General features: G+C 51.4%; 2 protein-coding genes across 2 annotated transcripts; both read right to left on the bottom strand.

The window, feature by feature from the left end:
- Positions 1-11104: 11104 nt before the first annotated feature.
- LOC109761540 (uncharacterized) lies at positions 11105-16068 on the bottom strand. The gene is made up of 6 exons (XM_020320366.4): positions 15549-16068; positions 15370-15467; positions 13526-13607; positions 11858-13435; positions 11583-11777; positions 11105-11425 (listed from the first exon to the last, which is right to left on the bottom strand). The coding sequence occupies exons 4-6, from the start codon at positions 12496-12498 to the stop codon at positions 11308-11310; spliced, it is 954 nt and encodes a 317-aa protein (XP_020175955.2). The 5' UTR covers positions 12499-13435; positions 13526-13607; positions 15370-15467; positions 15549-16068; the 3' UTR covers positions 11105-11307.
- A 3952-nt stretch (positions 16069-20020) lies between these two features.
- LOC141040702 (uncharacterized) lies at positions 20021-21244 on the bottom strand. Its single transcript, XM_073506819.1, has one exon. It carries the CDS (start codon positions 21242-21244, stop codon positions 20021-20023), a length of 1224 nt encoding a protein of 407 aa, XP_073362920.1.
- Between the last annotated feature and the right edge of the window lie 2343 nt (positions 21245-23587).

The raw sequence follows: 23587 nt of genomic DNA, 5'->3' as shown, positions 1-23587 counted from the left end.
AGACCACAGCCAAAGGACGGGGAGGTGGTCATTTTTGCGGATCACATGAGCCGGGGCTTCGCACCGCCCGGCTCAAAGTTTTTTAGAGACGTGCTGAACTTTTTTGACCTGCGGCCACAAGATATAGGACCCAACTTGGTGTCCAACATCTGCAACCTCCAAGTGTTCTGCGAGGTCTATCTTGGAGAGGAGCCCAGTCTGCTGCTCTTCAGAGAGCTCTTCTACTTAAACCGCCAGAACGAGTGTGCCAACGGGCCAAGTTTGGAGCTAGGCGGCATCTCCATTCAGCGGCGGAGGGACTGCCTTTTCCCTTACGCAGAGCCGCCAAGCCACCCCAAAGACTGGAACCAAACGTGGTTCTATTGCCAAGACACGTCGCCGGCTGATGAGAGTCCGCTGCCCGGCTTTCGCCCCTCGCGTCTGGAACCAACACACCCACTGTCAGACAAGCTGACTCAAGCGGAGCGCCAACCTCTTCTCCCCACTATTAACAAGATCAAGGCTCTCCTGGGCAATGGTCTTAATGGAATTGATCTGGTCCGGGTCTGGATCTCCTGGCGGGTGATCCCATTGAGCCGCCGCCCCGGCTTAATGTGCGAGTACACGGGCCGAAAGGATGACCCCCAGAGACACAGCCGCAACGATCTTCCTGAAGATGTTGCAGAGGAAATGACCAAGGCTCTCTTGAACGAGAGCCTAGCAGATTGCGGGAGGACCGGGTTAGCCCCCTTCTACAAGATCAACCCAGCCCCAGCAGTAAGCCACTGATTTGAACATTTTATCTTTGTCTACAGATAACCTTCATCTGAATCTTTAAGAAATCATCATTGTATTTTTCAGGCTGATGACAAATTCTGGCGGGTCAAATATGACCACGAGGCGGCCAAGAAGGCCAGAAAGGCGAAGAAAGCCGCCAAGAAAGCCGCTCCCCGTAAGAAGGGAAATAGGCCTACTGCTTCGGAGCTGATGCAACTAAGCGACAGCTCTGAGTCAGAGGTAACCCCTGAACCTGTAAACCCTTTGTTATGTTTGTTGTTTATTGTTGTCCGCCTTACCAACACTTGTTCATCAACAGGATGACACCGGAGCCAGTAACCCGGTGGTTGAAGAGGTAATGACACTTTCCTCCGACTCGGAGCCCTTGCCAAGGCTGAAAATCTGAAGGGTAACCCGGAAAGTAAGCTTTTCTCATCCTTTAGCTTATCAAGATCCTCAATTTATTTTGAAGCGACAGACTCATGAGAGCCGGCGGCACACCCGGACCAACAAGGACACCGACCTCTCTTCCGGCTTACCAGACGCGTCGAGGAAGCGCCGGACCGAGGTGATCTCAAATTTGTACCCTTTTCATCCTTTGGCGGGTGTTATACGTCAACCGCTCAACTCTTCTGACTCAAATTATCAGGAAACTTCCCCCTCTTCTGGCGACTCTATGCAGTCAAGCCTGCCGGCTTTCAAGACCGTTCCCGGGTAATGATGACCATCTCATGTTGTACTTGTCTTTACTTACATTTTTGTGCTTAACCTTTTTGTCTTTTCAGTGCCCAGGCCAAGCTCACCAAGAGGGCGAAGAAGACCAAGCCGGTCGATGAGCCGGACTTGCCTGAGCCAGAGGCAGCCGCTCAAGAGCCGCCAGCCGCCTCTGCTCCTAAGGCCGCTGCTCCAACCAACAAGCCCGTAGCAGAAGCTTCTGTTAACCCGGAGGCCTCCAGCTCGGCTCAACCAGCAGATGATCCGGACGTGGTAATCACCCGGACGGAATTTGTTGAGCCGGGGAGGCCTACTGTGCTGGCCAAGTGCTCCGCCAAGGGGGAGTTGCTACAGCCCCGCCGGGTTAATCTGGACCTTACTGACTACACCAACCTGAACATCGGAGAGATCGTCTCCGGCTTCGTCAGTCAAGTGCACAAGAGCCGGGATGCAGAGATCGGCATGGTGAACCAAATTCAGCAGAAGTCTGAGGTATTACTCTTCTGTCTTCTTACTTACTGCCTAGCTACGTTTACCATGCTAGCCCCCAAGTCGACGACTTATGATTAAATATGTTGTAGACTTAAGTTCCGGCTTTCTTCCATGAACCGGAAATTTGTAGATAAGAACGTTCAACATGCATTAGCCCCCAAGTGCCAAGTGTCTTTGTTTGGAAAGTGCTTGGGACTTTTAAGATTGCCTAGTAACTGTTCATCTTATAACCCGGAAATTATGCAGGCTGCTTGTAAAAAGTTTGAAGCTGACATCTCTGATCTGAAGAACCGGCTGAAGATGCAAGAAATGGAGACCCGGAAAGCAAATGCCAAATTTGTGTCCAGCATTGCTGCACAAGAAAAGCTGAAGACGGAGTTTGATGCTGAACGGAAGGCTTGGGCCAAAGAGAAGGCCACGCTGGTGAACCGGGTCAAACAGGCGGAGAAGGCTCTCGCAGAGAAGACCGCCGAACTCTCCGGCTTAAAGCGCCAAGTGTCCCAGATGGTTGCCGCAATCTTCGGTAAGTCATCTCACCGGCTTTCATCAAGTTTAAAATCTGTACATCTCGTAACTCATCCTTGTTGGCGGCTTATCTTATTCTGCTAAACAGGTCCCAGAAGCGCTAACCTCAACCAGAGTGTGGTAACCAAGCTGAAGGCCGTGTACACCCTGGTGGAGAAACTCTACACCGGGTCTCAGCGTGCCTTGGCCGTGGTGGCCCTCTCCAACGAGGTGCCGACTCACCTGGCGGAAGTTCTTCGCCGTCTCGCCGTTCTGCCTCAACGTATTCAAGAGCTGCGACGGGCCTCTGCAAGAGCCGGAGCTATCGCCGCGCTGAGCCGGGCCAAGGCTTTCCTTCCCGAGTTAGACCCGGCAGACATCGCCCTCGGCTATCCAAGTCTGAAGGAAGACGGCACAGCCTTCGACCAAAAGGACTTTGCCGCCTGCGTGAAGGTCGTGCGCCCGGTGGCCACTCTCATTGGAAACGACACAGATCTGACCAAGTACCAGCCGGGTTATAATGCGGAAAATCAGAGGATCCCAACCCCGCGCTATGAAGCCCTCAGCTTAATCCTGCCGGCTCGTCAGCACACCTTCGCCCCGGAGATTGACCCGGCGGGGTTAATTGACGAAGAAGCTCAGTTCGAAGCTCTGAGCGGCATCGACTGGAAGTCATCAACTTTCCAGGTCTTGGGAACAGCCGGAGGAGAAGAGAGGGATGAGCCGGAGACATCAACCCAGCAGGCATCTTAACTCTGCAGGCGGCTTAGAAGACAATGCTCCACCCTTTTGGACTCGATGAGTCTTGTAATAGAATAGGTTCAACACTTTAACTGTGCCGTGCCATCGCGCACGTATTGAATGTTGAATCCTTATGAAAGTTGCTTCCTTATATGTCTCCGGGTCATAATTGATCATTCATTGTCCTTAAGCTCAAAATAGTTGCCTTTAACCATCCTGCATAAAGGACAAATCACAAGTCTCTAGGCGGCTTACCGCACTGAGAATCATATGTTTTAGATATATAACCCGGAATATGAATCAAAAAAGACTAGCCCTCAATACAGATGTCCTCAATACAGCCGCAATAACACACTTAGCGGTCTGCAAGCATACTTCCGGTTTAGATAACCCGGGTAATAAGGTTGGTACCTTAATTCCGATTTACCTGTCTTAATAGTTAACACTGTAAATCAACGTTAAACCGGCAAAGGGAGACCCGGCAGTACACACTTTGAAATATTCAGAAGAAACTTGCTATAGAGTAGACGAACTTAGGGGCTTCCGGTTCGAATACGACCAGAGACCCGGCCCAAAGGGGTTATGCTAGGATTCGAATACGATCATATAGCCCCCAGTGGGTGTGGCGATGCCAATCAAGAGGGTACCGACAGCTATGTTCTCTTTGGTTCGAATACGACCCATGTTTGAACAAGAAGCCCCCAAATGACTTTAAGAATTGTTTAACGACGCTGATTCGAATACGATCCACGTTGGTTCCCAAAGGGGTTAAACTAGGATTCAAATATGATCAAAGAAAACTCCCCAATGAGCTCGGCACTTTGCCAATCAAATGGGTATCGACAGCTATGTTCTCTTTGGTTCGAATACGACCTATGTTTGAACAGGAAGCCCCCAAGTGACCTTATTGCCTATGGCTAGATTCGAATACGATCATAAGCCGGATCCTCCTTCAAGTTATCATGTAATCTTGCAATGAAAACAACACGTGCACACTTGGAGGAGAAAAAAGGACAGAGGTCCTGCTTTATTGCTTATCATAATATATACATGGCTTAGAGAAATATGTACATCATGAGAGCCGGCGGCTCAAGTGTAGTAAGGCCGAAGCTGAGCTATGTTCCACGGCCGACGGGTCTCTTCCTCCGACTTACGTGAATCTTTGTGCTCCCGAATGTCAATGAGGTAATATGACCCGTTGTGCAAATTTTTGCTGACCACAAAGGGCCCTTCCCAAGGCAGGGATAGCTTGTGCGCATCTGTTTGATCTTGGATGAGCCGGAGCACCAGATCACCTTCCTGGAAGACCCGGGATTTAACCCGGCGACTATGATAACGGCGCAGGTCTTGTTGGTAAATCGCTGAGCGAGCTGCGGCCACATCGCGCTATTCGTCCAACAAGTCAAGAGCATCTTGGCGCGCCTGTTCATTGTCTGCCTCAACATAAGCCGCCACTCGAGGTGAATCATGACGGATGTCACTGGGGAGGACTGCTTCTGCTCCATAAACCATGAAGAAAGGCGTGAAACCTGTAGACCTGTTAGGAGTAGTGTTGATGCTCCATAACACGGAGGGCAACTCCTCCACCCAACAACCCGGCGTCCGTTGCAAAGGGACCAAAAGCCGGGGCTTGATGCCCTTCAGAATCTCCTGATTAGCTCTCTCAGCCTGACCATTGGATTGAGGATGAGCCACCGAGGAAACATCGAGTCAGATATGCTCTCGTTGACAAAACTCCTCCATGGCGCCTTTGGATAAATTGGTGCCATTGTCAGCTATAATGCTGTGTGGAAAACCAAAGCGAAAGATCACCTTTTTCATAAACTGAACCGCCGTGGCTGCATCACACTTGCTAACTGGCTCCGCTTCAACCCACTTGGTTAATTTGTCAACCGCCACCAAAAGGTGGGTCTTCTTATCCTTGGACCTTTTAAAAGGCCCAACCATATCAACCCCCAGACCGCAAAGGGCCAAGTAATTGGGATCATCCTCAGCTCCTGAGCCGGCACGTGAACCCGTCGCGAGAACCTTTGGCAACCATCACATTTACTGACTAAGTCCTCCGCATCAGCATGAGCCGTCAGCCAATAAAAACCATGACGAAAAGCCTTGGCCACAAGAGATTTTGAGCCGGCGTGATGGCCACAATCCCCTTCATGGATCTCACGCAAGATCTCTTGACATTCCTCAGGGGAAACACAACGCTGAAATGTTCCCGTAACACTGCGATGATGCAACTCGCCATTGATAACAATCATTGACTTAGCCCGCCGGGTTATTTGTCTGGCCAATGTTTCATCCTCAGGCAACTCCCCCCGGGTCATGTAAGCCAGATAGGGCATTGTCCAGTCCGGTATGATATGGAGAGCCGCCACCAGTCGTGCCTCCGGGTCAGGGACAGCCAAGTCTTCCTCTGTAGGCAACTTAACAGAAGGGTTGTACAGGACATCCAGGAAAGTATTAGGCGGCACCGGCTTTCGCTGAGAGCCCAGCCGACTTAGAGCATCAGACGCCTCGTTCTTCCTGCGATCGATGTGTTCCACTTGGTAACCCTGAAAGTGCCCAGCAATGGCATCAACTTCGCGGCGATAAGCCGCCATGAGAGGGTCCTTGGAATCCCACTTTCCTGATACTTGTTGAGCCACCAAGTCTGAGTCGCCGAAGCACCTTACCCGGCTCAAGCTCATCTCCTTAGCCATCCGAAGACCGTGGAGCAAGGCCTCGTACTCAGCCGCATTGTTAGTACAAGGAAACATCAACTGTAGCACATAATGGAACTTGTCACCTTTAGGGGAAGCCAACACGACTCCAGCCCCCGAGCCCTCCAACTGCCTGGACCCATCAAAATGAATAGTCCAATATGTGTTATCCGGCTTTTGCTCGGGCACTTGTGATTCTGTCCAGTCATTGATGAAATCCACCAAGGCCTGAGATTTAACAGCAGTGCGTGGTACGTATTTGAGACCATGAGGTCCAAGCTCTATAGCCCACTTAGCCACTCTCCCTGTGGCCTCTCTGTTTTGAATGATATCCCCAAGAGGGGCAGAACTGACCACAGTGATGGGATGATCCTGGAAATAATGCTTAAGCTTCCGGCTTGCCATGAACACACCATAAACAAGCTTCTGCCAATGTGGATACCGCTGTTTGGATTCAATGAGCACTTCGCTGACATAATAAACCGGCCGTTGAACCGGATGCTCCTTACCCTCCTCCTTGCGCTCCACCACCATAGCCACACTGACGGCTCGTGTATTAGCAGCCACATACAGCAATAAAGGCTCCTTGTCAACTGGAGCAGCAAGGACTGGGGGCTCTGCCAGCTGCTTCTTCAAATCCTCAAAAGCGGTGTTAGCTGCATCATTCCAGACAAAGTTATCAGTTTTCTTCATCAACTGAGATAATGGCATGGCCTTTCACCCAGACGGCTTATAAAACGGCTTAAAGCAGCGACACGACCCGCCAAGCGCTGGACGTCATTTATACACGCCGGCTTGGCCAGGGAGGTGATGGCCTTGATCTTCTCCGGGTTAGCTTCAATGCCTCTGTCAAAAACCAAGAAACCCAAGAGTTTGCCTGCAGGAACACCAAAGACACACTTGGCCGGGTTAAGCATCATCTTGTAAACCCGGAGATTATCAAAGGTTTCTCTCAAATCATCTATCAGGGTTTCCTCCTTTATGGATTTAACCACAATATCGTCCACATAAGCAGGAACATTGCGCCCAATCTGTTTATGAAGACAGTTCTGCACGCAACGCTGATAAGTCGCCTGTGCACACTTGAGTCCAAAGGGCATAGATACATAGCAGAAGGCTCCAAAGGGAGTAATGAACGCCGTCTTCTCCTGGTCCTTAACTGCCATTTTAATCTGATGATATCCGGAATAAGCATCCAAGAAACTTAAGTGCGCACAACCTGCCGTAGCATCAATAATTTGATCAATACGGGGAAGGGCAAAAGGATCAGCCGGACACGCCTTGTTTAAGTCCGTGTAGTCCACACACATCCGCCAAGTGCCGTTCTTCTTGAGCACGAGCACCGGGTTAGCTAACCACTCTAGGTGAAATACTTCAAAAATAAACCCGGCCGCCAAGAGCCGGGCCACCTCTTCACCAATAGCTTTCCGCCTCTCCTCATTGAACCGCCGAAGGAACTGCCTGACCGGCTTAAATTTCGGATCAACATTGAGAGTGTGCTTAGCGAGTTCTCTAAGTACACCTGGCATGTCCGAAGGTTTCCATGCGAAGATGTCCCTATTCTCACGGATGAACTCGATGAGTGCGCTTTCCTATTTTGGGTCCAGATTGGCACTGATACTAAACTGCTGAGATGAATCTCCTGGAACGAAATCAACAAGTTTAGTCTCATCAGCCGACTTAAATTTCATTGCCGGCTCATGCTCCGTAGTCGGCTTTTTCAGAGAGGTCATATCTGTTGGGTCAACGTTGTCTTTGTAAAACTTCAACTCCTCTGTTGCACAAACAGATTCTGCATAAGCTGCATCGCCTTCCTCACATTCCAGGGCCACCTTCCGGCTGCCGTGAACCGTAATGGTCCCATTATGACCCGGCATCTTGAGCTGTAAATATACGTAACACGGCCGTGCCATGAACTTGCCGTAAGCCGGCCGCCCGAATATAGCATGGTACGGACTTCGTATCTTGACCACCTCAAAGGTCAATTTTTCCACCCTGTAGTTGTTCTCATCTCCAAAGGCCACTTCCAACTCGATCTTGCCGACTGGATAAGCCGACTTACCAGGTACCACACCATGGAAGATAGTGTTTGACTGGCTGAGGTTCTTATCAATCAACCCCATACGACGGAACGTCTCATAATAGAGGATGTTGATGCTGCTGCCTCCATCCATGAGCACCTTAGTGAACTTGTAACCTCCCACCTGAGGAGCCACCACTAAGGCCAAGTGGCCCGGGTTATCCACCCGGGGAGGGTGATCCTCCCTACTCCACACTATAGGCTGCTCAGACCACCGCAAGTAGCGTGGAACCGCCGGCTCAACAGCATTCACAGCCCTCTTATGAAGCTTCTGATCTCGCTTACACAGACTGGTGGTAAACACATGATACTGTCCACCGCTGAGCTGCTTTGGATTGGTCTGATAACCCCCTGCTGCTGTTGGTGACCCTGGCCAGACTGCTGATTAAAGCCCCCTTTACCGTTCTGAGGATTAGAATTTGAGCCGCCGCCCGGGCCATGAAAGCCGCCGGCGCCTGAGCCACCGCCCGGGCCATTGTAATTCTTAAAGGCCTTCATGATTGCACAATCCTTCCATAGATGAGTCGTTGGCTTCTCTCTAGAGCCATGCCTTGGACAAGGCTCATTCAACAGCTGCTCCAGCGTCGGTCCTGGCCCGCCGCCTCGGGGAGGGGGCCTCCCCTTGCGCCGCTGGTTATTACCTTGTGAGATGGTGTTGGCCACAAACTCTAGGCTGCCATCGGCCTTGCGCTTGCCTCCTCCTTGGTTCCCCGGGTTATGCTGAGGACCCTTGCCATTGCCGTTCTTCTTTCCCTTCCCTGTCCTTTCATCATCTGAAGCGGGGTCCTTGGTACCATCAGAATCGGCGTACTTGACAAGAGCCGCCATCAGTGTACCCATATCATTGCAGTCACGCTTAAGCCGCCCGAGTTTCATCTTCAGGGGCACAAAACGACAATTCTGCTCCAACATTAAGACTGCAGAGCCGGCATCCATCTTATCCGAAGAATGTATTATCTCCTTAACCCGGCGAACCCAATGTGTCGTAGACTCACCCTCCTGCTGCTTGCAGTTAGTCAAATCCACAATTGACATAGACTGCCGACAGGTATCCTTGAAGTTTTGGATGAACCGGGCCTTCAGCTCAGCCCAAGACCCAATGGAATTCGGTGGTAGCCCTTTCAACCAAGTGCGGGCAGTCTCATCTAACATCATGGTGAAGTACTTAGCCATGGCCGCCTCACAGACCTCCAGCAGTTCCATAGCCATCTCATAACTCTTGATCCAGGCTGCGGGTTGTAAGTCTGCCGTGTAATTAGGCACCTTCCTAGGGCCCTTGAAGTCCTTGGGTAGACGTTCATTGCGGATAGCTGGCACTAAACAAGGGACACCCCCAGTCCTGGTAGGGATACCCACGTCGACAGAAGCCGTCGGATAAGCCGGGGGAGTCTGGTAAGCCGTCAACTGTGGCACCTGCTCCGCCTCCTGCCGTGCTCTGTCTTGTTCTGCTGCATGAAAGGCTCCGTTATGAGCCGGGCCATGGCCAGGGGGCGGGTCATGGCGACGGACGTTACTTGAGCCGGTCGCTGAGACCATGTGCCTGCTGTAACTCGGGCTTCGGCCTGGACGAGGGGTCGAGTGGATCCTGTCCCGGCTGTAGGAGTATGCCTCTTGCTGCGCCAGTGCTGTCTGAAGGAGTTCCCTGACCCGGCGGGTTTCAATAGTCGTCGGAGAGTCGCCGTCAATTGGGAGAGCCGCCAGCCGTGCTGCCGCGGCGACCATGTTCTCCAGCGGGTTAGCATAATGACCCGGTGGTATTAGCACGTACTGAGGCGGGGCAGGGGCATCTGGGGAGGCCCCATCACTTGTGGCTGAATAGGGGTCCCAGACCCGGGCACTATGACCCCTGGCGGGTTACTAGACCCTGCACCTGGCGTGTTGAAGAGGTTTCGGGGATCGTAAACCGGAGGGAGTCGAGATTGGGCCTTTTGATGCCTCCTTCTCATGACCTCATTGGACGCGTTCTGATCCATCGTGAGCCGGAAGGACTGTGCTTGGATCAACTAAGTCTGGGCGTCGAGAGCCGCCCTCTCTGCAGCCATCCTGATCCCTTCCGCTGCCAGATCCTCCTTAGCTTTCACTAGATCCAACTTTAACTGCGCCACCTCCGCATCATGCTGAGCTTGATCCGCCGGGTCAACCGTGGCGGTTAACAGGGCCGTCATCTTGTCCGTGAGATCCATTAGCACCTGAGCCGGCGAGGGCACCGGGTTTCCCGCTCCAGCAGCAGGGTTCTGAACAGGCTGTGCACCGGCCATAAAGACTCCAACCTGACTGGGCGGCTCAAACGGGTCCGGAATACTGTCACCATCGGAACAACCCATGAGCCTGCCATCTTGAAGTTGATACAACGAGTTTGACTCATCGGTGGACGACTCGCCGTCAGAGCCGGCGGCCGTCTCATCACCAGATCCAGATCGATCAGAGGGCCCTCCATGGATACATCCCACAAAAGCATGCCTTAAGGCAGGCCGGGCCCGGGCGGGTCGTGCACGCTGAGCCGTCTCGATGAGATCGGCGCAGAGATCCGGCTCAGGGCCCGGCTCACCAATCTTGCCAATGAAAACATGAATTCCACCGAAGGGGACCCGGTACCCGTACTCAATTGAGCCGGCGTCGGGGCCCCAGTTTGCATCATCGATGTAGAGCTTGCCACGACGACTCTTGGTCATCCGGCCCGCAGCGTATCCCTTGAGCCCTTCGAAGCTGCCCTTCAAGAACTCAAATCCACCGTGCGCTCGCCCCACGGTGGGCGCCAACTGCCGTGACAATTCCACGACACTATTGGTCCCGGTTGGTGACACCAACCGGGACAAAAGGCCCTGCCTATTGGTCCCGGTTGGTGGCACCAACCGGGACCAAAGGCCCCCCTGCCTGGGCTGGCAGCAGCGGCCACGTGGAGGACCTTCTATCCCGGTTCGTGTAAGAACCGGGACTAAAGGGTTAGGGCTTTAGTAACGACCCTTTAGTCCCGGTTCGAAAACCGGGACAAAAGGCCCTTACAAACCGGGGTAAAAGCCCCTTTTCCTACTAGTGACTCCTTCTCTATTTTAAGCATTCCAGCAAATATAAGTGACTATCTAACAATTCCAGCATCTAAATAATTCCAGCAACAGAGTAATATACTCAAGACAATTCAAATCATTTTGAAGAGATTCAGGAAACACCATATTAAATCTCGCACAATCAGTAGCAAGTTCACATCGTCCAGAACCAAAATACCACAACCGAAATATCTTGTTCACACAAGCAAATCTCTAAATAAAATAACATACAGATTAAGAGCTGCGATACAGATAATACGCGAGATTTTAAAGAATTTCACAACTTCAACTTTTTTTTGCTTCGACTGGCCATTGCTTGGCTGTTAGGCGCAGCTCTCTTCTTGCTTCGAGTTCCCATTGCAGGGCTGTCAGGCACAACAGATATGACCTTTGATCTACATCAAAAAAATTGATTACATACTAGATTTAGAGGTAGTCTTTGATGATGTAGAGGTATACACTCACAGAATATAAGTAAATTTGGTGCGGTCTTCATACCTTCTAGATTTAGAGGTACTCACAGAATATAAGTAATTGGTGCAGTTTTCATACCTTCTAGATTTCGAGGTACTCTTCGATGATGTAGACTTGGCAACATCGTCTTGAATTGCATCACTTGGACATGAAAGTAGAGCTAGTGCAGTTTCATTTTCACTTGGACACGGAAGTAGAGGTAGTGTACCATTGGTTGCTTGATCTGATGTTGTACAAATAGCTTTTGTAATGGATTTCTTCTTTCTTTTGTCCCTGCATGAGTTTCACATATTATAGCTTAATTAAGACAAGAGTAAGGTGGAACGGAAATCTCATATTGAAATAGCAAGTACCTTTTTTGCTTTGCTACTTCTGCATAGGCTTCTAGTGCTTCAGGAGCAGCATCTTTGCAGCTTTGCCATCTATGTCCATAAGCTTTGCAAATTGGACATTGGTGTTGGCCTTTCTTTCCCTTTCCCTTGCTATTCTCAGCACCACTTTTCTGCCTCTGTACCTTTGGTCTCCCAGGGGCCCTCCTAAGGATTGGGGGGTTCAAGAAGAATTCTTTGTTGACACTTGGCCATTGAGACATGTCGGTTAGGCCAGGAAGAATAGGAGCATAAGCTGCAGCGAACTTGGCAACGCTGTAACAATCATCAACGAAGTGTTCTATTGTGACCCCCCTAATTCCAGTAATAAAGCTAATTGCATGTTTACAAGGCTTCCCCGAGACTTGAAATGCCCTGCATGTGCATGTCCTATTTGCTAGATCAGTGACATGGCACTTGCCACCTAGCGCAACACTCTCACTCACCTCTGCAATCATGTCATCTATTCTCTCATATTCAATGTCCAGCCCCCTGCTTATGTCATTCAACTCCTTCATGACACTTGGAAGTATACGCCGACCTTGAAATTTTCTAGCTACCCTTCTCCTCTTCTCAAACTTCACCGTAATCTTTCTCCTGATCTTGTCCATGAGCTGAAACAACATTAAACCTTTGTGCCTGCGGATCCAGTTGTTGAAACACTCGGCCAAATTATTTGTCACGTAATCCACTTTTGAGGAGGTTGAATATTTGCTCCTTGACCATAGCCTGGTGTGCTACTTTTTTAAGTATGCTATTGCAGCAGCCTTTTTCTCCTTTATGGCTGCCATGTGATAGTCAAACCCTCGAGGAGTCCATGAATAAGCAGCTGGCCACAAATGATCATCAAAAACTTTACCATGAATTTTTTTCTTGAAGTTCACAACCAAGTGTCGCATGCATTCTCTATGTTCTGCATACCCAAATACCTGTTCGATTGCAGTGTCAATCCCTTTTCCTGCATCTGAACATATAGCTAGACCGGGGGGAGAGCCAATAGCATCACGAAGCTTCTCCAAAAACCAAACCCAACTTTCAGTAGTTTTCGAGTCGATAACTCCATAGACCACAGGGTACAACCAATTGTGCCCATCAATAGCATAAGCAATAGCTAATTGGCCTCTATACTTGCCTATCAAATGGGTGCTATCTATCGCCAAGTAAGGTCTGCAGCCAGCCAAGAATCCATCGCAAAAGGCTTCAGCCCAACAAACATCCGTATGAAAAAAAAATTTGATCGTACTCCATGTGGTCAATCGCAACTATACTTCCAGGAGACCTCTTCTCAACCTCAGCTTTCCAAGCATATAGCTTGTCAAAAGAATCATCCCAATTAGCAAACAACTTAGCCATTGCTAGCCCTTTGCCACGGAATACTTTTGTGTATTGGACCTTGATCTTGTACTTGTCATGTAGCCTCCTGCGTAATTCCATGGGCCGAACACTAGGATCTTCTTTTACCCAGTCCATGACTTTCTCACATACCCATGCCTTTGAAGCATTTTTCTGCTTCTTTTTGTTCTTTGTGCTAGAACATGTGTGCTCCTGCACATGAACTTTGACCTGCATTAAACAAACAATGGGGAAAACTAGTGTCAGTCAACTCCATTTTATAACAAGACATCATTCAACAAAATTATGCAACCAAAATACCTCCATAGTTTCTCGGTCATCCAACCTCCCAACATGAATTCTCCATTTACAGCCTGTCTTGTTCGCCCGACGAGAATAAGCCCTGAATCAAGTAGGTTCACTTTTTTCAACCTTAAATTCGAACTCTTTCTTTACAGCATCACTACTAGGAAAAAGTCTAGTAGTAGCGCGGGGTTAAAAGCTAGTAGAAGCGCGGGTGCCTGCGCTGCTACTACGGTGCTATAGCTAACTAGTAGTAGTAGCGCGGTGCATCCCGCGCTACTAGTACGTCTGTTAGCAGTAGCGCGGGTTCGACACGCTCTACTACTAACTATTTGTAGCGCGTGTCTGTGACCCGCGCTACTACTATTAATTTGAAAAACCAAAAAAAAATCTCGACCCTGTGCGTGCTGTCAATCGTGCAAGGAGATCTCGGCCATGACGCACGCCTCGTGGAAGCCGTCGAGGGCGGCCGCGGAGGCCAGCCCGGCGTGGGCTGGGAGCTGGAGGACCTGGATCTTGGCATCGTGCGTAGGGAGCAGCACCTCGCGGCGACCATCGCCGTTGAGGTCGGCGGCGGGAGGCGGTCCACGTCGTGCTTGATCGGGAACCCGTCGTCCGACAAGTGGTACCATGCCTCCCGGAACAAGAAGTCGCCCTCGTGCTGCCGGAGGAGGAGGGGGGTGGGTCAGCTAGGGTTCCGGATCGAATCGGAGAGGGGGGAGGAGGAGGAGGGCTGACCTGGAGCGAGAAGAAGACGGTGAAGGCGGCGAGGAGGAGGATGCCGAGGTCGCGCTTCCGCATCTTGGCGGCGGCGAGGAGCTCAGGCGACCGCCCATTGAAGGGATCTCGGAGAGGGAGGGGGAAGAAAGCAGAGTGTACCAGCGGCGGCCACCGCTGGAGTATGAGGGAGAGATGAGGAAAGTGAGAGAGGGGGAAAGTAAGGGAGAGAGGAGGGATTCGGCCGAGGATATGGGGATTTCACCTACCTCGTACTTAGTAGTAGCGAGGGGTATAAAACCGCGCTACTACTATCAACTTAGTAGTAGCGCGGGTTTGTACCCCTCGCTACTACTATGGCATGTCCCGGGAGGGCACGGTAGAGACCGCTTAGTAGTAGCGCGGGTTAAAAACCCACACTACTAGTATCAACTTAGTAGTAGCGAGGGGTAAAAACCCGCGCTACTAGTAAGTAGCAGTAGCGAGGGTTATAAACCCTCGCTACTACTAAGCGTCGGCCTATAAGCTTTTCCCTAGTAGTGCATATGTAGCAATTGCCAACCTAAACTCTTCAATGTTGGGGTACTTTGCGCCAACATGCATTGGCGGGTTTTCTTTGTCATAGGCAATTTCTGGAATAGCATCCGGTCTAGCATCTTCAGCAACCCATTCTTCATCATCACTGCTATCCTCAACATAATCAGTATTTGGTATATCTTTTTCTCCGACCTCATCATCACTATCGGAACCAACACTGCCAATTGAGTATTGGTCCTCCTCATCTACACCAACATGTTCATATTCTTCATGGGGATTGTCAAGATATGTATCTGTTAGGCATATACTAGCTTCATCCATGACATTATTTGGTTGACTAGGTAGTGCTATAGATGGTGTTTGGTTCGAAGGACTACATGGAACATCAACATTATCACTTCTCTCAGAATATTTGATGATCAAATGGCCACTTCTATTCTGATCAAAACAATCAAACATTTTCATGCATTCGTCATCATTTGACACAGAGATATTTTTGCCACTAGTGCAGTCAACATACTCAAGAAATATATTATCCTCTGAGCATAAAGCAAAAGAAAAGGTTCCAGCAATAGAAGCCAGCAAATCCTTCATACTTGTCCTGGTACCTTCAAGAATCTGTCAAATGAATGTAGAATCCCCATTGATTTTGGTTCCACTGCAACAAACCTTCACCTCTACTGTGTAAGTACAAGACTGGATCATCCTGTGGATGATGCAAAGCATGTCAATTGCGCATTCTCCTACCGAAAATTGCTGCAAAAAGAGAGATAATCCAAGAAATTACCTAGCACAAATAGCACCTCACAGGCCATGGAAATCTGGGGCAGAGGGGCTCCAACAAGTGCGCCCACAGTAGAGTTGATTTTGGGGAGGGCTTCGGCCGTCGGCGCCACAACCCTGCTCTCCACCTCGCCGGAATCCCCAATCCTAGGGTTCTGGGCGACTTGGGCGCTGCGAGTGGTTGGCGTTGCTAGCCCATGTGTGGGGGGCGTCGAAGATGCGGTGGACGAGAGGGCTAGAAGCGCGGCGGAGACAGGACCGTGCGACAGGGGCAGGGGAAGCGCCGGCGGCGGTTCCGCCATGAGGCGTCTCCTGGAGAACGCCGAAGATGAGGTGGGCGAGAAGCTTTGAGGCGCAGCGGCGACGGGAATCTGTGGCATTGGTGGGGGTTGGGGGAGCGGCGGCAGGGGCTGCGGTGGCGCCGCCGGCGGTTCCGCCATTGCGGCTGGCTGGAGGCCGTCGCTCGCGCTCATGCGAGGTGGGAGGTCGGGTGCGTGCGTGGAGTGGTGGGGATGAGGAGGGCCGGGGGCGTGCGTGAGTTGAATTTTCTTTTTTTTTAATTATCTAATGTGAGGGTACAATCGGAATTTGCGAGAAAACTGACGGAAAAAAGAAGATAGTGTAACGGCAGTGGTATATAGGCAATAGAATTCGTTTGCGTTTGGTATATAAGCACTGCAGCTTTGTTGGATGGCAAATGAGCTATTGCAGAGGTTGCCGATGGTATAAAATCAATTTTCTCCAAACAATTCATAGGACCAGAGGTTGCCGGATGTGACTGTTGAACGGCACCTGGCACCACCTGCGACCCCGGACTCATGGCCACATGGCTTATAAATCCCCCGTCGGCTGGCTTCAGGTGGGTAGCATCCTCACCGGATGCCCCCTTTTCACCCCCACCAACGTTCAGAGGAAACCGCCGGCAGTGTCATCCCGGGACTCGTCGAAGTGGCTATTAATGGATTCTCCAACGCCATACATTGCATGTTATTCAGCGGCGCAGATCGGTCTGGGGGTTCGCGGTCGCGCCGCTCTAGGTGGTCGCCTTCAACAGCCTTGGGATCTGACTGACCAGCAGCAACCGCAGGCCACATGAAGAGTCCACCTCAGATCCAGCGATGAGGTCTTTAATGCACAGGACCTTGGCTGCGTCAGATTGGATCTGATCTCAAATTTATCAGCATGCAGTAACGTAATTAGTTTTCATTTTGATGAATTCAAAATGCAATAATTTTTGCATTGAGTGTCAAAATTGTGATATGTTTCCACTGTTAGGTTTCTCACAAACTGTCCGAGATCACAAATTGAGTGTTGGGCTGCATTTTTCATATATGCTACTCCCTCCATCCATCTAGGTGTGTAAGTCATATTACGAAAACCAAATAATCCCAAAACACTTAGGCGCGGTGCATTAACTTCTACCTCGTTTTTTGCTTCTTGACATATCAACCAATAAGATATGTGGGGTGTGCATGATTTTAATGACTTGAGACTACCAAACACGACATGCAGTGGTTAGTTTATTGCATGCAATGTTATTAATTAGCAAATAAACATTAAGTTCTCTCGTTTTCCCCTCCTCCTTGGTCACGGTGCACAACCTAAGATGACTTACTCACCTAGACAGAGGGAGTACTCTTTCATGGAATGCACTACAGATTACTGAATATTTGTCACTAAAAAATATCGGCGCAAGATTCTAGTACCACTAGTTTGTACTACAGTACTACTAGCACACTGAAATTCATACAATCTTGTCAAAGTATATTAACTACTAGTACTAGCAATCCTCAAACTCACGCACGAACACATCACACATGCATTACTTCAAGCATTGGTGGAGCTCCTCCTCTCCGTCGAGTCGGCCTCCGAGCAATCCACGACGCGCTGGGGCTCTTGACGGGACGATCCGGCCGTCAGCAGGAGTTCCGCCGTTGCTTCCTTCGGACAGCTCCGGGGCGCGTGATCGTGCACGTCTTCTCCTGGGAAGTGGAGGATGTCCGCCATTGCCATGGAAGCGAAGAGACGCGCGTTGAAGAACGACATCGTGGAAATATTGGTTGGCTACTTTGCTTTGGGGCCCTCGTTTCTTGCACAATGTCAATGGATACGGTGCCGATCGATCGAGGCTGTCGTCATATATATATATATATATATATATATATATATATATATATATATATAGTCGGCGGTGCTGGGCATAAGGGAATCCGACCTCGAAAGGGGGAACAACCGGACGATCAAAACCAACATGATCCGGATCTGATCTGAACCCCGAATTTGATTCGAAACATCACGATGCGGTTCGAGCGGAGGCCTGGCCCAGGCGAGCAGCGAAACAAACGCGAACGATGGACGGAATACCTGATGGGCCACAGCCCATTGAATGTCTGATGTTTTTGACGCCTTTGCATTATAGGAGAAAAAGAGGGTACAAGCCATAGAACGCTGGGCCGAAGCCCCAGGACTAGAAACAGGTCATCTACACAGGCGCATAGCCGAAAAACACAAAAAAAGAGCTACGGGAGCCCCCTACTACTCGCCAGGAACGGCAGTTCCTCTCGTGGCCTCATTGAAACACCGGATGTCATCTCTGATAAGCCTTGTCAGCGCCAACGTCGTCAGTTCCTTGTGTTCAAAAACTCTCCGGTTCCTCTCTTTCCATAGGTTCCATACGATGTATGCTCCCAGAGTGATCTCCTCCTTGGTTTTTTCTCTCGTTTCCCTGACAATGCTCAACACTGATCCCACCATTCTGAGACTGATTGTGCCATATCAGTAGTAGTCCACACCGCATTGTTTTGCTGCCGAAAATGGAAGTAAACCTCTCTTGCATATGAGCATTTCAGTGCTATGTGGCTGGCAGTTTCAGCTTCTTGGTCGCAGAGCTTGCATTGGTCATTGTTTGGCCAGCCTCTAGCCTGAAGGCAGTCGGCCGTCCAATTTCTGTTCTGTAACAACAACCAGATGTAGAATTTGACCTTCCCCTCCATCTTGCTCTTCCACACTCGTGCTAGTCCAGGCTTTTCAATTCTTGCGCAAAATTGTGCATCATAGGCTGAACATGCGCTGTAGGCAGCCGACATTGTGAGGTTCCAAATGGCAGTGTCCCTCTTGACTGATAGGTTTATCATTTGCACCTCATGCCAAAGGTGCACAAACTGGTTCAGCTGTTTCTCCGTGTCCAATCGCTGCAGCCCTTGCATCCATTTGCCGTTGCGTAGCCCCTCTTTAACCGTAACTCTTTTGAAACCAGCAAGTTTAAACACATCAGGTGCCAGCACACTTGGCGAATTCCCGTTGAGCCATTTGTTCATCCAGAAGCTAGCAATGCTTCCGTCACCCAAACAGATCGTTGTGCAGCTTGAAAAGAGCTGCCTATCCGTGTCGTCACATGGTGTGGCAGATCCTTTCCATGGTCTCTCCTCATCTTGCCATTTAAACACTCCTATCTCAGCCTCAACGCCCGGCTAAAACACTCGATGTTTTTGATTCCCAAACCACCGTATTTCTTTGGCGTGCAGACCTGCCTCCAGTTTACAAGACTCTTTCCACCGATCGATCGGTCCTCAGCCTCCCAAAGGAATTTTTTTCTCAGCTTATCCACTTTTCTTATTAACCATTTGTCCGGGGAGAACACTGTCAAGAAAAAGGTAGCCGTAGCCGTGACCACTGAGTTGGTATACACCAATCTGCCAGCTCTATTCATCATCCGACCCCTCCTCGGGGCAAGCTTGCCCGCAATCTTATCAATTAGGGGTTGCATTTCCACTCTCTTTGGCCTTCTCACACCAAGTGGCAAACCAAGGTATTGGCATGGGAAGGCTCCCAGCTTCCCACCAAAGTCAGCCAACAGCGGTCCCAGATCAATCCCAGCACATGCCACAGGATACGCTACAGTCTTCTGGATATTTGCTCTTAGGCCCGAGGCATGAGCAAATAGATTCAGGATGGCCTGAATAGCTTTGATATCTTGAGACCGCGGGTTGATAAAAAGGGCCGCATCGTCGGCATAGAAACTGGACCTGAAGCACGCCATTCTGACAGTGAGGGGAGAGAGGACATTTCTCTGGGTGGCCAGCGAAAGCAATTTTTGGAGCGGCTCCATGGCAAGGATGAACAGCAATGGCGACACCGGATCCCCTTGCCGCAATCCACTTCTATGCAAGATCGGGGTGCCCGGCAAACCGTTCAGCAGGACCCTGGTGGAGGAGGAGGATAGAATCAAAGAGATCATGTCCCGCCATCTTTGCCCAAAACCCATAGCCTCCATAACCTCAAGCAGAAAACCCCAACAAACAGAATCGAAAGCCTTGGCGATATCAAGCTTGAGGAATAAAAGGGGGGATTTGGCACTGTGCGCAGCCTTGATCACATTTTTGACATACAGGAAGTTGTCCTGGATTGAACGGCCGCGGATGAAAGCACTTTGATTGTGCGAGACAAGGTGCTTGATCTCAGGTGCCAAACGCATTGCTAACATCTTGCTCTGGGGATGCTGTGCATAAGACTTATTGGCCTGAAATCACTTGCATCATGCGCTCCCTCCTTTTTAGGCAGAAGCACCACATTTGCCGTGTTGATAATGTGCCAGCAGCGCCCTCTCAAACTATGGACAGAATTGACAGCAGCCAACATGTCCGTTTTGATTGTTTCCCAGCAATGCTTGAAGAAAGCCCCAGTGTACCCATCTGGCCCCGGTGCCTTTTCCCCATGTGTCTCTTGAATTGCAGCCAACAGCTCCTGCTCAGAAAAAGCCCCTTCCAGATGGCTCAGATCACGCCGCGGCAGCCCCAGCAACACCCAGTTGAGCCTGGCGGTACGAGTGAACGGCGCTCCGATGAGGTTCTTGAATCTATCGAACAGAATTTTGGCCTTGCCCTCATGCTCAAACACCGGGCCGTCAGCGCCGCTTAGATGGGGAATGTAATTTTTGCGCCGTCGCCCAGAGGCTCGCTGGTGAAAAAAACGAGTGCTCGCGTCTCCCTCTCTGATTTCAGTCATTCTCGATTTTTGCCGCCACCTTGCTCTGTCCACAGCCGCAAAGCCGAGCAATTTGGCCTTGAGCTGCGCCCGTAGCCCCCGCTCCGCCTCCGTAAGGGCCCGCTCCTCCTCCGCAAGGTCAAGCCCAAAGATCACATCACTGGCCAGTGCTGACATGAAAGCTGTCCAGCGCATTTTCTGCTTGTTCCATGCTTTGAGAGCCTTGGCCGTCCTCGAGAGCTTTGTGTGCAGCACACGGATGGGGTCGCGGGATTTCACCTCCTTTGACCACGCGCCTTGCACAATCTCCGCGAACTCGGGGCATCTTAACCAGTGATTCTCGAACCGAAAGGCCCTGCAATGCGACACATCCATTCTTCTCAGCACAAGCGGGCAGTGATCAGAGACATTGGTGGAGGCCGGCGACAGTTGAAAATGAGGGAACAAAGCCTCCCAATCACTAGTGACCATAACCCTGTTGATTCTGGTGAGCGTGGTGTTCTCTCTCTCATTTGACCAGGTGAATTTCCTCCCAAACAAAGGGAAATCAATCAGCTCAAGCTCATCAATCGCCGCTCTGAATTTCCCCATCAGCCGCAAGTTGATATTATTGTTGCTCTTGTCCCTCGCCCGGCAAATCATGTTAAAATCACCAAGAACCATCCAACATGACAGCATGTGCTGCTTAATCCGCTTTAGCTCATCGATGAACTCCATTTTGGCCTCCTCTGATAGCGGCCCATACACCCCAGATATTGACCAAGTCTTTCCGTCAGATTTGTTCCTTACAGTACCCGAAACCGAGTGCACTCCAATCGCTAGGCGCTCCGGGGTGATCTCATGGTCGTCACAGCAGGCAATCAGAACTCCCCCTCTTGATCCAATTGCTGGCAGAGAGATGAAGCTGTTAGCATACTTGGGCCCCAAAGTCTCGAGCACCAAGTTTCTGCTCATATCAATGATTTTGGTTTCTTGCAGACACACAATTTTGCACTTGAGGTCAGCAACAAACAACTGCACCGCCCTTCTCTTTGCGGGGTTGTTTAGGCCTCGCACATTCCAATTTAGAATGGCAAAATCCATAAAACAATCCTTGAACTCTTGACTCGGGAGCAACTACGCTTACAATCAGCCAACACAAACACACAATCCCCAGCAGCACCTCGTTCCAGGGGGACACACTCACTCTTCGACGCGACCCAGCACCCATACTCTAGAGACGAAAGGCCTGCTAACATAGAGAAACTGAAAGACCCACACTAGCAACCAACCAGAGCCAAATCAGGCACAAATCGTCTGCCCTGTCTTGCTGATCTCCTTGCCCTTGCCCTGCGTGGAGCCATCGATCAGAGCTTCGACCGCCGCAATGAACTTGTCAGGTAATGGCTTCTTGTACATGTCCCTGTACTTCTGCATATCCGCCGCAGATGCGGCGCCTGGAGGCGCGCAATCATGCCAGATCTCGCTCTGCTTGAGGAGAACCATCTTCACCTTGTCCATGGTGGACCATCCCGCCGTCGGCTTGGCCGCCAGCTGCTCCGCCTGGTAGGGGGCTCCGCCTGCTCACCCCGACGGCGGCCTCCGTCCGCCGGCGCAGGAAGCAGAGTGGCGGGTGGGGGGAGGACCAAGAGATCAGGAAAGCCTCAAGTGGGTGTGTCGTCCCCTCCTGGCCTTCATCCAGCTCCACAGGCTTCTCCGGCTCCCTCCCATCCCCAGCCCACAACGCATCTTGGGCCTGCGGGCCAGGGAGCAGCAGCAGCCCCGCCGGCGGGGCCTCGCGTGGCGAGTGCGGCCCAAAGATTTCAGCCTGTGAACCAAGCCCAGACTCTTTTTCATGCGCAGACTTGGTCAAAGGGTCGTCTCCCGCCACTCCATCCTCGCTGGGGCCCTCCGCGAGCAGCGCACATGCACCAATGGGCTGGCTTGCATTAAAAAGGCCATGCACGCCCCCCACCTCCACATTGGGCGTCGTCCTCCCTTCCTCATTCTCCCTGCCTTCATCCTGCAGAGGCGCGGCCAGCTGCGCCGGCTGACCCGCGCCCAGAGCCAGCTCTCTTTCACAAGAACGAGCCTGCGGTCCCTCTGGCACATCTTCCTGCCCTCCACATCCATGCCATCTAGGTCCATGGTCTCCCTCCCGTGCAGCTGCATGTGAGAGACCTGCAGGTCCTCGACCGTGCAAGGAAACGGGTCAGAACCCGTCGGAGCATCTTCCAGCACCGCCGTGTCGATGAGCGGCGGTGCCTCCGGCAGCTCAGCGCGTCTTCTTCCACCGCCGCCATTCCCTCCGCCCGATCCTTCTCTCTCTTGTCGTTGGCGTCCTCCTCCCCCCAGCTGCTGCATCCCCACAATGGCTTCCCTGTAGCCGCTGCCGCTACCATAGGTTCTCCGACCTCCACCTCCACCACTGCCTCCGGCATCAGGGAAACGGAGCCTCGAGTGAACTGGCGCGCGAGGCGGCGGTGGCGGGAAATCGACGTCTTCATAGTTGAGATACCACCGGTACCCCCATCTGGCTGGCCACGGGTCGATCGCACCATCTTCCGAGGGCAGGCCACTGACTCCACTGTCGCAGCTCATACCGCTACTAGGGCTGGACTCCGGCGGACAGGTGAAATCCACCACATGGTCAAGATGAATGAGCACTGGGTGCCCAAGCATAGACACTTGCCCCCAGCGCGCCGGCACTTCCTGAGTGATGTTGATCTCAGGGAAATGCATCTCCGGAGATCCCACCTCCCGTGGCTCCTCCAGCTGCAGCACACCTCTAGTCTTGAGCTTCTCCACCGCATCCATCCACACCCATAACCGGAAACACCCCGTCTCCTCCTCCCGCCGCACTTCATGGTCGACTTCATCTATGAGCATTGACGGGTCGAAGAGCGATGCGACGGAGTCGATGTCCCAGGCATGCTCCGGGACCCCCTCCAGGCAGACCCGCACCTTGTAGAGCAGCTTGGCCGGCGACGCCCGTCGGAAGCGTGACCAGGGCGCCACCAGGAGAGACAGCTGGCCGAGGACGAGCGGTCCCTGGCCGGAGAGCACCCTATCCCTGACCGC

This window comes from Aegilops tauschii, chromosome 2 (genome assembly GCF_002575655.3).
Source record: "Aegilops tauschii subsp. strangulata cultivar AL8/78 chromosome 2, Aet v6.0, whole genome shotgun sequence".
NCBI lineage: Eukaryota > Viridiplantae > Streptophyta > Magnoliopsida > Poales > Poaceae > Aegilops > Aegilops tauschii.
The sequence above is the reverse complement of the archived record's forward strand: the minus strand, read 5'-3'. Positions and strand labels throughout refer to the sequence as shown.

Excerpts from the sequence above, each read along its gene's own strand:
- LOC109761540 (XM_020320366.4), bottom strand. The coding sequence starts at position 12,498 with ATGTTGTTTCAGCTCATGGACAAGATCAGGAGAAAGATTACGGTGAAG. Across the intron at positions 11,778-11,857 it reads GAAGTAGCAAAGCAAAAAAG|GGACAAAAGAAAGAAGAAAT; the intron begins GTACTTGCTATT and ends AAACTCATGCAG. Across the intron at positions 11,426-11,582 it reads AGTACCTCGAAATCTAGAAG|ATCAAAGGTCATATCTGTTG; the intron begins GTATGAAAACTG and ends TTTTTGATGTAG.
- LOC141040702 (XM_073506819.1), bottom strand. The coding sequence starts at position 21,244 with ATGGAGTTCATCGATGAGCTAAAGCGGATTAAGCAGCACATGCTGTCA.